The 15,243-nt window shown below is 31.9% G+C and overlaps 1 protein-coding gene across 1 annotated transcript in view; it reads right to left on the reverse strand.

The window, feature by feature from the left end:
- FBXL17 (F-box and leucine-rich repeat protein 17) overlaps window positions 1-15,243 on the reverse strand; it is a 533,407-nt gene that overhangs the window by 481,452 nt on the left and 36,712 nt on the right. The window contains exon 4 of the mRNA XM_012647377.1: window positions 15,003-15,134. Coding sequence (XP_012502831.1) covers window positions 15,003-15,134 — 132 coding nt within the window. The remainder of the gene's footprint in view (window positions 1-15,002; window positions 15,135-15,243) is intronic.

Raw genomic sequence — 15,243 nt, forward strand, 5'->3', positions numbered from 1 at the left:
AAGTTAAACTAGAAATATCAGTATATATTATGTTCAATATACTATTCTGAAATTTCCCAAGCATAAAATATATTTATAGCTAACAGCAGTCTACAAGCCAAATATTAATTTATTGTGAGGATAATACAATATACAATGTTTTATATTTCTAAATGTATAAAGGATGAAGAATTAAGTTACCTAAAAGTATCAAAAACAAACATGGACTTCATGCAAAGATGAACAGATAGACAAATTACAAGATTAAAAATCACTTTTAAAAGGCTGGGATACTAAAAGTCTTTATTATTCTGACTGGAAAATAAGTAATTTCAAATAAACTCTTACTTCCAGAATTTTGAGGACAAAATGACTATAAACTATTTAGGAAACTTAATAAAATGCAACAGTATTTAAAATAGCAAAGGTTGAGATGTTGAAATCTTTGCTTTTAAGGTAAAGTAAAACAACATAACTGATATTTTTAAAAATATGCCTCAATTGAATTTACCCTCACAGCAAGCTAATGAAAGATAAAAATATCATCCTTCTCCTGGACTTTAGTCACATATCTTTAAAGATGAAAGGGCAGGGAAAAAGAATGATATATACAAACGCCAGTCTCTTTAAATTTTCTTTCAACTGACTTGGTTAGAAGGGGTTACTTTAAAAGACAATATAATAAGTACTTAGGTGCAAAGAGTTAATTCAAATTTATTTGAAATTACTTTGCGAGGTAACTTCCAAAATTCTACTATGAGAGGACCTACTATGTGTCAAGTTCAGTACTATGCATTTTATATCAACCATTATAATTACACAAATGATCTGATTAAAGTTACAATTAGATGCCTGAGAAATGTAGAGCTCGATGACTTCTAAAGCCTGTCCAATACTGTGTTGAAAACTTGCTTGTTTATTAGCACTATCTCTAAATTTATATTGATAAAGTCAGAATGTGTAAGATTTAATATTTTATTCAGCAGAAAATGACTTCTATAACTTCTAAGTAATCAGAGTAAAAAATTTAAACACCCAAATTGCCCAAGAACTAGGAAGTAAAAATCTTCTGTACTCCAGTTAAGCTTCCATTCTGACTTCTAATTCACTGTACATCAAAGAAAATCAACTTGCCCTGACACATAAGGACTATTCCCTTCAGTGATCAGGCAGGTGTTGAGGCCAGAAAGAGAGCCTATTTTCCACAGCCCTTTACCTTGTTTGATCACTGGTTACTTTTGATCTGACACTGCCCTCTCTCTAGTAATGACTTCCCCCTCATAGACCCTACCTCACATCTGTCAGAAAGAATAAAGGGCATCAAACTGAGACCTGACAACGCCTATGGGCCATGCGATGTGCTGCCAACAGAATGTTCCCCAGCTCCCACAATTTTCAATTCAGTTTCTTTTGTTCTGGTAGGTACAGGGTTAGGGTACCAATGACAGCAGAAAGGATTATGCACCAACTGTGAAACCAAGCCTTCTTGAATGTGTATCTTTTATCTTTGCTTCTTCATCTTCTTAAATGCTGCAAACTTCATGGTGGTTACTATGAAATACATATTCAACAAGTGCAATAGAAAGTTTGTTTAAATCCTTTCCAGGAGAAAATAAAGGACTCAATGTATTGTAATTCAACTATAAAGCTTTAAGGAAAAAGTTCCAAACCCATAGTGTGAGATTAGTAAAGGCCAGCTGTCAAAGAGCATGTTAATAGTAAAGGAAACCACATAAGTTTTACTAGGACCACTACTTATTAGGTATTGCCATTCACTGTCTAAAAAATGGAAAGGTCCCCTAAAACAATGCCCATATTCACAAGATGCAATCATTTCAATTGTTAAATTACAGATTTTCACACTAATCTGGCATGAGAATAAGTTAGTATTGCAAATAATTTCCACTAGTCTTGCTTAAACAATGTGGTGAGTATATGTAAGCTTTTTCTTAAGGTATCTATAACAATCATTCTTAAATGTTAGAAATTAGAAAAAAAAACAAATCAAATATCATTTTAGTACCATTTACTTATAATTTTTCAACTATCATTAAAACATTTTATGAGTTCTTAGTTATAAGTACCCTCCTGCCACACACACACACACACACACACAATAATTGATGCCTCATTATCAGGCATGCAGTAAAGGGATTTGCGGAAAGCAGGTTTAGGGGCCTTCTAAGATCACTTTAAAGGGCAAGAAACCATTTTAAGAAATAGGGCTTTCCTTAACATTTTAAAAGTAGGATCAGAAAAGGAAACTGCATGATCAATAAGATATACATGTAAATTTCATGTAAATTTAATATTATAATGCATAAAAACAAATAATCTTAGACATGTATATATATTTATAGAAGCTCAGAGATGTAGGGTAAGCATTAAGGTGATTACAAGTTGATTTTAATAACTGGGGGAAGTGAGTTTCTACAATATTTGAAGAAAGGTATGTCTTGATGGAAAGAAAGGAGGAAGGTACCCATGTCTAAAGAATTAACCTGTGACAGTAGGCAAATGCACACAATAGACCGAAAATGATTTACAACTATGGATGACCAGATGTGAAATACCTCCTATTCTTATACTGATCAGCAATTAGCATAATTATATTCTTTAAAAAAAAACTGTTCTTGATTCCATAATCTAAAAACATAATATAAAGTATATTAGAAAAAAAGTGATTGATATCACTTCTAGATGAAAAAAAAATAATTTAATCCAAGGATAAACAATACAGTTGACAGAACCAATACTTGCCCATTTTTTTTTCCCTCAAATTGTCCAAATGTCACTTACTCCTCCAAGAAAATGAAGAAACAAAGTGCATTATTCTAACAAGATATCTATGCTGCTTCTTGGACGTTCTTTCCCCAATTTTTGATTCTACAAAACCGTTAGAACATATCAAAGAAAAAATAATAATAAATAAAAAGAATTTATGAAATCAAAAACTAAGAATTTTATATAAAGTAGTAAAAACAAAACTCTTATGAGTATGATTTCTGCATGGTATTTTACTCAAGGCATGCAATGTCAGTGTTCTGAATGAAAGAAACTTAACATCAGATCTGCTTGATGCATTTCGTTGACACCAAGCAATAAAGATATATATCAAATATTATATTTAATCCCTTTCTAATTGTAACAATAAAGTCAAGCACTTATAAACAAACTCAACCATAGAAGCAACTAGTTAACTTTCATCTTTTCAAGAATCAGGTAATTAAAGTATGACAAAAGAAAAGAAACCACATTTTTTAACAGTCTTGACAGATTTTTGTTAGGGTTGTCTGAAAGCAAAAGTATGAAAATACATTGATGGAAATACTGAAACAAACCAAATATCCTCCATAGGATGTAAACCAAGAAATAAAAATATATAATAGGTATTTTGCATTAAAAATTTTTTTAAGCCATGAGTTTCAACTTTCACTTTTAAGAAATCATTTCCTAAGAATTACTTAATTCTTAAAAAGGACAAACTTACTTGGAATTTTACTTAATCATTGCCATTATTCTGATATGAACACTAATAGTCACCTGACCCCGCTATAGAATAAAGTATATTTCACCAGTTCAATTGTTAATATAAATTGAATCTTATGTTCTAAAAGCTATGCTTTTATGTACACATTAAAATATAATCATATTTAAAGTTACTGATGTGTCTCACTTAAAATATGATTTTAAAATAAACTCTTTCTTCCTTGTCTCAAAAAGAATTTAGTTTTTCAGAACTAAACCAAAAGGACTTGAGTATACAAATGGTTTATCTTCATTGGCAGTTATTTCAGAAAATTCATAATTTTCACATAGAAAAAATTTCATTTTTAAGAAGTCCTAACAACTATCCATTTAGTCAAAACACTGAAGAATATACACTCAGTTACTATATACAGATTTTTTTAAAAGGCAATCTCATCCTTGTTTTAAGGAGTTACACTAGGAGGCATTACTAAACTAAAACCCTCAAACCTACAACAAATTATCAATGGACTAATAAGAACTGATTAAATACAGGAAGCTCATAGAATATGGGAAAGTACTAAATGTAGTAGAATTCTTAAAGAATAACTGAGAAAAAATAATATCAACTGAGCTTAAAGGTAATGAACACATACTGGAAGAAACTAAGATGATAAGAGGAAATCAAGAATAAATGGACAAGTAGAGAAAGTAATGAGACATAGATTAGGAACTAGAAAAATCTTTGAAGTGAGCCACTGCAGATTTCTGAAATGATGAAAACAGTATTTTAGTAAGAGTACTCCTAGGTTGTAGATATGATAAATAAAACCAACCTTTGGAAACATCTTAGTTCACAAGTGAATTCAGAGGAATAAACAATGTATCTTTTAACTTTTCACACTGTTTTCCATTAAATTCTTCACTAGTAAGCTTAAAACAATTACAATCTATAGAATGTATTCTGAGTACATAATGGAACTGCCTACAATTAAACATGATTAAAAAAAGATTTACTAGTGTATTAACGGAAGAGGGGTATGTGTATATATATAATTGTGTCTTGCAACAACTTAAAACATGAAATATCAAACTACAAAATTATCGTCAAATATTTAAAGTAAATATTAACCTAGTAAAAAGACAGGGAAATATATTTTGCTTCCCCATTCAGAGTACAAATCTAATTCTATCATGTTTTCAAAGGAGTCAAAATGAAAAGCTAGCAGAACATGATGCAAATAACTTTATAATCTCTAGGCATTCACATGGACATTTAAACAGTAATAAATATAAATATATGCTTTCCTCTTTATATTCTCAAAAATATTCAATACAAAGGAACATAAAAGAATAATTATCTAAACACAGCTCAATTAAAAAGACTCTTATTTACAACTGCTTTTCTTTGGATTACAGATTCTCAATATATTCATTTATATATCTTATTAAAATGAATAATAAATATCTAGATTTTATACTCTAATCAAAAATAGCCAATGAAGAACTGGTAACAGACACCACAAATTTTCTACCCCTAAACTCATCTGAAGTACTTCTACTATCATACTTTAGAAACCAAAACTAATGAAGTACAGCAGCCATTAAAAAAAAATACTATAATTTTTTCTACAACCTAGATGTGGTTACACAAAATAAGATGCAACAGAAGAGTTCAAAAAAAAAAGTAAATATCAAAACAGTACAACTTCATCTGACTCTTAAACTTCTCAGCTACTAAAATCCAGAAGGTACAGTCAAAGAAAAAGAACTCAGCCCAACACTCTCATGACTATTCATTCTTCTACTGCCCATCAGGCGACTTCATGTTCAAATCTTTAAAAAAAAATTTCAAAAAAGATAGCAAAGGAAGATAATCTACATGATGCAAGTAAGTAAAATCTGCAGCACTAATAGGAACAGTACTTACCACACAGGTTTAGATAGAAACACAAACTGTGTATCTTTTGCCTGAAGACAGGGTCCCCTGGTGAAAGCACAAGTGGCATAGGACTTTCACAACAATGTATCTTAGTGATAATGACCGCAATAAAATGACGGGAAAAGTGCATCCTATGACCTAGAAGTCAGATTCAACTATAGTTTGTAAACTATATTCAGAAGGGCAAATCTTAAAAAAAAAAAAAAAAAAAAAGCGGGGAGGAGGAGCTAATTCTCCAATTTTCCTCCCCTTAAGCCTAAGAACTAAAATAATAAATGGGATTAAGTCTTGGATATCCTAAAACCCTAGCACCACATTGCTGTGGATAAAGGAAAAGCATAAGCCAAAACTTCTTCCTAGATCCAAACAATATATCTCACTTGTTGCCTGCAGGTTAGAAAAGTAGTTGAGGAACATATGCTCATAAATGACAGGTTTAATGTACTCCCAGCATCCCACTGCCATTTAATCTTATAAAATTTTTATTTGCTAAGCCTAATGACTCAACTTCTGCATCTCAACCTACTATCTCCTGTTGTCAACACTTGAGCACAAAACCCACGATTGTACTTTTAACACTTATATCTGATTTACTTCAAATTCTTCTGACTTTTTAATATGTTGTCCTAAAAGAAAGTAAATAAAAATTAGATTTAAAAAGACTTAAACTATAGAATATATATACATGTGGAGAAAAATAAAAACAGCAAAAGAATTACAACACAAAGAATAACCTACCAACTGTAAATTTTACCTAAAACAAGTATTCTAGAATTTGATCAAGAAAAAATCTTTTTTTAAAAAAAGAATTCATAAATACTACATGGAGTCTATTTTTAAGCCTAATAAATTCTACATTACCCACATTGGGATATCTTTATCAGAGTTTTTAATACTAAGCTAGCTTCCTCCTGAGATCCTCTCTGCATTGGCAATCTCCTATCATCAGTTGATGAGTCCCCAGAGTTTGTAAACTAATTTTAATATTACTAAACTAATATAATTAGGCAGGTAAATTTACTAGGTAAAAAAAATTAACACATCCCAAAGAAAAATTATTTGGATATTATCCAAGTCACAGCCTGCTTTCCATACAATGCTAGCACACAGGAAAAGAAAAAATATATACACACACACATTCATTCTTTATTGCTTTCTATGCCTTTCAAATGATAGAACACAATTCATTTATGTTCCTGCCAAGATATCTGATAGATTAAAAAAAAGATAGTCTTAAGAGAAAGATACCAATAGATTAAAAGAAAATGAAAGGATAAGATCTAGCAAAGAATTTATAAGTGAAAATGTATTTATTCTTCAGATTGAAATTATTCTGTCAAAAAGACTGCTGTTTACTGTATCTTTCAAATACTACTTCAATAAAATTAATTTTAGTAACAGTAAGAATGTACAAATCAAATCAACATAATTCTGAGAAGAAGAAACTATATTCTAGTTGATCAGAACCGCATGTTGTCATAGACAATTGCCCCAAAAAATACTCCTTGAGTACATTAATGACTTTGGCTGAATAAATATGATACACAAAGAATGATCATTAATATGGTAACCAGATCAAAGAAATTTTCTTACTTGAAAAGTCAAAAAAAAAAAAAAAAGATTGACTGTTCTTTAAACTATTTTAAAGCTTTTATTTATATACTGAAATGAATCTTCTTTTGAAAGTGTGTCCCTCCAAAATACTTGAAGAAATACATTTTTTAAAGCATGTTCAATTTAGTAGTAACCCATTTGTCATTAAATTAACATTTATTGAATATCTATTATACTCCAACACTCAGAGGAATGGATTTAAAAGATGACCAGGTACCTCAAAGGAGTTGACAATCCAGCAGCGAGATACACCTCTAAAGCATGATTTCAGTTACTAATAGAGAGCCATTTGGTATGATCTAGTAAAAACTGGAAAATATACATATATAAGTAGCCTATAATTACACTTCTAAATATATACCCTGGAGAAACTCTTTACAGATAACTACGGGAGACTTGCACAAGGATTTTATTGCAACATTGCCTGTGACAGTAAAACACTGGAAGCAATACAATGTCCTTCATTGGGGAATCAATAAACAGGAGATATATACCTATGACAGAAAACTAACAATTAAAAAAATTAGTTACATATTCATTATGGCTAGATCTCAGAAATAAGAGTAAAAATACAAATTGCAGAATGATACATGCTTTTTGAGACCACATACTTAGGCCGGGCGCGGTGGCTCACGCCTGTAATCCTAGCACTCTGAGAGGCCAAGGCGGGCAGATTGTTTGAGCTCAGGAGTTCGAAACCAGCCTGAGCAGGAGCGAGACCCCGTCTCTACTAAAAATGGAAAGAAATTAATCAGACAACTAAAAATATATAGAAAAAATTAGCCGGGCATGGTGGCGTGTGCCTGTAGTCCCAGCTACACGGGAGGCTGAGGCAGGAGGATCGCTTGAGCCCAGGAGTTTGAGGTTGCTGTGAGCTAGGATGACGCCACGGCACTCTAGCCCGGGCAACACAGTGAGACTCTGTCTCAAAAAAAAAAAAAAAAAGACCACATACTTAACCATATGACACCAGATGTAAATTATATGCGACCACAAAATAACCAATATCAAATGTCACGGTTATCTACACAGATGTTAAAGTATTTTTTAAAGTATTTTAGATCATCATAGTATTTGCCTTTGGAAGGAGACAATGGGATGATACTAGGGATGCAAGACAACAAGGACAAAGTTTATTCACTTTATTAATTCAAGAAGCAGCAGAAAATTTAACAAAATGTTAAAAACTGTCAATTTCTGGGTGATGGCCTTATGGGCTATTATTATTCTTTTTAGTATTCTATATTTTTCTGAATTGCTCAAAATTGAAAAAAAAAAAACCAAAAACCTGATATTTCACATTTGCTGAAATCCTATGCTGTAATTCTTATTACACAGACTTCCAAATTCCATAGTATGATGCTGAAGAAATTTCACAAACCAGTCCTTCTGTTCCAGACCCAAATATGAACATTTCCCCCACTACCCAGACCTATAAACCTAATGTCATTGTAGCATACACCACTTATTAAACATTCCACATATTTTCCTGATGCCTTATCTTTGTTACTGCTGTTTCCCATAACTGCAATCACCTTCCCCCCAAAAATTTTTGCTTTCATAGTCATATCACTATATATCATTCAAAACTCGGTTCGAATGTCACTTACTATTTATATGATTTTCTCATTTCCCCCTTATCCCTCAATAAAAAATAACTATCTTTGCAATTGGTGTTTCCATAGCACTTAACACCAGACCACGATCTCCTCTCTTTGGCAGTTTAACTCTTATCTAATTCCTCAACACCTCTCACAGTGCTTGGCCCACAGTAGGTGTTCAAATATTAACACTTGAAACAAGTATTAAAGAACAGAGTAGAGAGTTATCAGTTCATCGTTAAAATTTCCATTAAATCTACTGGACAAATATGAAATGGTACTAGCTTCTGAATTTCAGTGTCACAAAAATACTAAATAATGTCCGCACAACAGAAAAACTTTATCTACCATTAAAGTTAATCATGTTCATATTTGTACAGGATTAAGATCAACACTAAATACTATCTTGAAGACAGCTTTCCTCTTTGATAATTTCAGTAATTTTCCTAGAAAAATTTTCAATATATTTCTACTGGCATTTGCAACTTTCCCTGAAATCAGTCATCATTCTAGCAAAAAGATCTTCTATTCACACTAATAATTAACTTTTTCCTTTGATGTCTCACAGCAACTATCTATAAGTGTTTTAAAAGGAGACAATGCCTTTTAGAAGTTGCTGTTTGGTACAAAAGTGTATGGATTAGCACCATCTGTAATGTACTCATGCAATCAAAATTATTGAGAAGAAAGGTTTAGGAATCTTAACAGATCTGGGTTAGAATCTCGACTCTGACACCTATTTGTTGTCACTTAACCTCTCTAGTAAAATAGTATAAAAATTTCCTCATCTGCAAAATGGGATAAAAATAGCTACTTCACATGGTAGTTAAGAGGATTAATTATATAAAACAGCATATTGCCTAGTATATTATAAATATTCAATAAAAGATAACTTTTATTAAATATTTTATATGATCAACAAATGATAGCAAAATCCTGAAATGCAATTGCTATGGTCTGAATGTCTGTGTGTCCCAGCCCCGGCTCCTAGTCCCCAGCAAAATTCGTAGTTGGAAATCTTAACCCCCAAGATGATGGTATTAAGCCATGGGGCCTTTGGGAAGTGATTAGATCATGAGGGCAGAACCCTAATAAATGAGATTAGTGCCTTTATAAAATAGACCCAAGGGAGCTTGTTCTCCCCTTGCTCCATGTGAGGACACAGAGAAAGCATCTATGAACCAGAAAGCAGACCCTCACCAGACACCAAATCTGCCAGTGCCCTGATTTTGGACTTCCCATGTCCAGAACTGTGGCAAATGAATTTTTGGTGTTTGTAAGCTTTCCAGTTTATAGTATTTTGGTATAACAGCCCAAACAGACTAAGATAGTAGTATACAATAATAAGATGAGGTTCAGTATCTTTAGGTCACCTTGTTTCGAATGCCATACTCAAATATCACTGTTCACTAGAAACTACCACCCTGGGTATAACTAAACACCCCATTCAGTGAGAGGGAAGATAGTAGTGAAGGTGAGTATCTACCCTAGGAGATTTTAGAAGCTGAAGTGAGTACTCAGAAAACAAAATCCCTCACAAATGTAAATGATTCATACCTGAGATTACAAGTAAACTCACTTTACAAGGAGTGCTTGAAAAAAAAGATATCAGGAGTATAGTGGGAGACATGGGGACAAGAACAATCAACCCCTTCAATACATTAACTCATACAGAAAACCCCTTTATGTAGTAACTCTACAATGAAGAAAGAATCAGAAAATTCAAGCTTTCATATAATGCTAAATTAGGTACTGTTATTTAAACTCTGAGACACGTGTTTATCTTACATACTACCCCAGCTGATGATCAACATGGCTACCAGTCTATTCACCTAACTGCCTCAAACCACAGCAAAGAGAAAAACAGAATTAAACTGCTGGTGGATAACGGGTGAAATCAGACTATACTAGATAATACTAGGCACTGAGACAGGCCAATTCAAATTGGTTCACTGCAGAAGGCAAAACCTGATAGGGAGAAAAACGCTTTCTGTGTTTTCAGGCCATGATACACATTGATGATTTACCTCTTAATCTCATTTAGTCTGATCCTCATAAGAACATGTTTGAAGTAGTATTATATCCTTTCTGCAAAGGAGAAAATGAAAGTACAAAAATTAAGATAACTAAACCAAGTCACATAAGTAGGAAACATTAGGATCAAGATTTGAACTGAGTTCAGTGCAACAAAAAATGGCATTTGCCTCAATCTCCCCTTAAAATGCTTCCAGTCCTGAAAAAGAAAGCCTAAGAGGTGAATTTAGAACGTACCTCATCCATATAAGCCTCCAAAGGATAATAAAATCTAAAACGGTATCATCACAGCAGCAGCCAAAGAACTCTAAGAGATGTCACAGAATTATAAAACTAGTAAAATATCAACCAGAAGATTGAAAAGTAAAAGGTCAAAATTAACTTTCAGGAAATCAAGTTTCAACCAGGAAATCAGTATCATTTTCCTATAACTTTCTAAAATCTACTCATAATACATTACTATTTATTTTCTTGATAACTGAGAAATCTGTACTAGTTCATAGCCCAACTCTTCAGAGTAGAAGGTGTAAAACAGACCAAATGCACATATAACGCATACAGATCTGTATCAAATATGCTGACCCTAGGACGTAGCGCAGACGTTATTTAAAATTATTATTTGAATTAAATCATAAAATCCCAGTACCTTAAAACATTTGACTGTATAACAAAAAACAAAAAACAGATAGTCTATCTAACCCCATCATTTTACAACTGAATAAAAAGCTGCCCAAAGAGCTTCTCTGTTAAAAAAACAGAGAGGCAAAATCCAGTGCAGAGAGAGTAAAAAAGGAGAAGGAATATACTTCCTGAAGTTTCTAGATTTCCAATAACTATACACTCAAACTAAATATGACTTAAAAATAGCCAGTACAGAAGTGATATAAAATCTATCACTAGAAGACGACAGATACATACAATATGCTAGACAGACCCTCACTACAGCTGCATTCTTGAAATCTATTTCTAGACTCTATACAAGAATTTTATAGCAAATGCAAACTATATCCACGTAGGTGCATGGCACTTGTCTTTCTCAAAAATGACTGAAACAGAAATTCATTCTCTTTTGGGGAAATTGTACATATAAGTCCTCAAGTCTTTGCTTCGCCATAACTCATTTGAGCCTTAAGATGTCAAGTCATTGTCCTTACTTTCCATGTGAATAAATTTTTTCTGCCTGCTGATCAGCACAGGAATCCTTCCCTTATTCTAAAGTTTATCATACTTATATCAGTGCTATAAGTAATATTGTTCAAATATCTTGCTACTTGGTGTAAAACAGCAAGTTCATCTTGTGGCATTCGAGATGCAACTAATATTCCAAATAAGAGGAAATTTTCCCATAAGACCACCTAAAGGACAAAAATTAAAAATGAACCATAACAGCAGAAACTTGTATAAGCATTATATCCTTATAGTTCTATCAAGGACGAAGAAGCTATGTGACTGAACTATACAAAGACAATGCTGCCATCTAAAGGCCAAGATATAATATGAACAGATGTATACTTAGTCAAATCCTACCAGTGTATTAAAAAATAATCAACTTGACATTTTAAGTCAGCAAAGTTTATACTTTAAAACAAACACTATGCTATGGTCATTTTTAGATTATACAATAAAGCTCTAATACTCTTTTTTGAGAAGATTCAATTTATTAAAAGAATCAGCAAAATAATTTGGCTAATGATCAATATCTGTCAAAGCATAGGTTAAATTCTGTTGGCATACTTTCACACACAATGTTTTCTGTATAGGAGAACACATACCTCTATTAGTTGCTAATTTAAAATATTTGTTGTTAAATGACTAATACTTCTCAACATAAAAATATGTAAATTGCTTAAAATTGTAGCTTTGCAAGTAATTTAAATACTTCTTATTTCACAAATTTTAGAAATACAAAGTTCCTATGGGAGGTTAGTTGTCAATATCTCAATTATCCAATAAAGAATTCTAATTATTCTAAATTTTCCTTTCTAAGAACCTTAAATGGGGAGAACTGTATTGAACTGACCTTTAAGATTTAGCAAAATTACATCAAATTTCCAATGAAATCAAAATGTTTGATAAATAAAACTAAACACAGAACTAATTCCCTTAGCATTTAAGTATAACAACAATTTTTCAATGTACCACAATATTAGGGAAAAACTAATGTGAACATAACAAGAACCTTCAAAATATAAACAGTTGTTTTCTTTGGGAAACCATTGGCTAAAAATTTTTTAATGTGCTAATAAAAATGTTTCCCTGTGTTTACTCAAAAAGAAAACAAATATTAGTCAACAAATATCCATATAATTTGAAGAATAAAAAAAATTAAGTTGGATTACCATCCTTTATCTTGAATGTACAGTAGAAACCAACGGTTAGATAACAAATACAGTCATGATATAAAGACTACTAGGTTTTTCTTGTCTCCTGTGGGTCAGAATTTGTACTAGGCAATTTAAGGACATTATGTCATTTAATCCTCAAAACCACAACCTGCAAAAAGACAAATATCAATAACCTCATTTAAAATGAGGTTTAAAGAGCTTAAATAACTTTCCCAGGGTCACGATGAAAGCAAGTAGATAACAGGATTTAAAAATTTGCTCTCTGTGACCCAGAAGACATAATTCTCTCTAAAAGATCACACTGTCTCAAGAGTGATTATTATATTTATAATAAATGTAAAGAGAAATGTGAAATATTTTTACTATGTAATTTCAAGGAAAAATATTCTACATGGTATTCAAAGTGTTTATTTCTAATTCATGGTGTTTTAATTTTTCTAAGTAGATCATTTTTTAAAATAGCATTATCTAACTATAAGTGCTGATGCTTCAAGAGATCTTTCAAAATCTTAAGTTCATATATGAGATATATTTATCAAATTTTATAAACTAACTTCGAGGGCAAGAAAAAGAGCTCTTTATTTTTGAGATACAATTTAAAAAGCACATTTTCTTTGTGAATATGCTATACATTCAGGGCTACCCGGCCAGCATTTTCGAGTACAGTCGTGCATCACTTAATGAGGACGATATGTTCTGAGAAATGCATTGTTCAGTAATTTTTTCATACAAACATCAGAGTGTACTTATACAAACCTAGATAATAAAGCCCACTACACACCTGAGGTATATGGTATAGCCTATTACTCCTTGGCAACAAACCTGAACAGCATGTTATTGTACTGAATACTACAGGCAATTGTAACACAATGGTAAGTATTTGTGTATCTAAACATAGAAAAGGTAAAAATACAGTATTATAATCTTATGGAACCACTACTGCGTATGTGGTCCATCCATCAAAACATCATTATGTAGCACATGACAGTATACCATTTTTCAATGTTGACAACTCCTATTAGTGCCTCCCCAATGACAACTTTTTCTGTTAATTGTACTATGTACCTATCAAATCAAAATTAAATGGCTTGGGAATATAATTCAGCCATAAAAAGGAATAAAGCTCTGATACATGTTAACATGCATGAATCTTAAAAATATCATGCTAAATGAAAGAAGCCAGATACAAAAGACCACATATTGTGTGATTTCATTTATATGAAGTATCTAGAATAGGCAAATTCATGGAGACAAATAGTATATTAGCAGTAGCCAGGGGCTGGAGGAGGAGAGTAATGGGGAGTAGTAATAGCTAACAGGCACAGGATTCCTTTTGGGGGTAATGAAAATGTTCTAAAATTAGATATTGGTGATGACTGCACACAACTTTCTTGTGAAAACCAATGAATTGTATACTTCAAAAGGGTTAATTTTATGGTATGTGAATTAAATCTCAAGAAAAAATGGAATGACTTTAAATATATTAAATATAATACATTAAATGTGTATGAGTTATACACATATGTGCTTAAAATATAAAATCTATGTAATTACCAAGATTATCTGCGCTAATTTACTGAATCCCATTTTTCACCATATCAAGTAAAATGCTCTATTTCACAAGTGTACATTTTGCTAGACATTAAATAACTCTAACTATCTAGAAGTATTACAATCCCTAGGGGTATCAGAAGGAACTCCAACCACAGACTTACGGTTGGCAATTAAATTAGATTTTTCCAATTTACCAGCACTAGCTCACTGTCAGAATTTAGAAAAGACACATTAGCACATCCTGATGAGGAATTTTTACCATGCAAGTACCACATATAAGCACCTATTCAGTTATATGATCAATTTATAAAATCATTGTTTTGAGAGGATTTTTGCTTTTGATTAAACAGTATTTGCCTTTGAACCCAAAAAGAAAATAAGCAGAAGAAAATTTATAAACAAAATTTAAGGAATTCAAAGGTTAGGAATAAACTAAACAGCATGAGGATGATAACAAGTACTTACTAATTTGTTTTCCTGCATGTATATTCTTTGTAATTTCAGACAGCCCTTAGCTATGACGATCATGCCTTCATCTGAGATCTTATAACATTGGCCGAAATGAATATCTTTAAGTTCTCTGCATTTTGAGCCCAGCTGCAAACAAAGAAATCTGACTGAATGTTCAGAAAATCAAAAAGACAACATATTTCTAGTGAGACTGTCATATAATAACATACCAGAGTTCAATTATTTATAAATTACT

This window comes from Propithecus coquereli, unplaced genomic scaffold, assembly GCF_000956105.1.
Source record: "Propithecus coquereli isolate 6110/MARCELLA unplaced genomic scaffold, Pcoq_1.0 Scaffold265, whole genome shotgun sequence".
NCBI classification, from domain to species: Eukaryota; Metazoa; Chordata; class Mammalia; order Primates; family Indriidae; genus Propithecus; species Propithecus coquereli.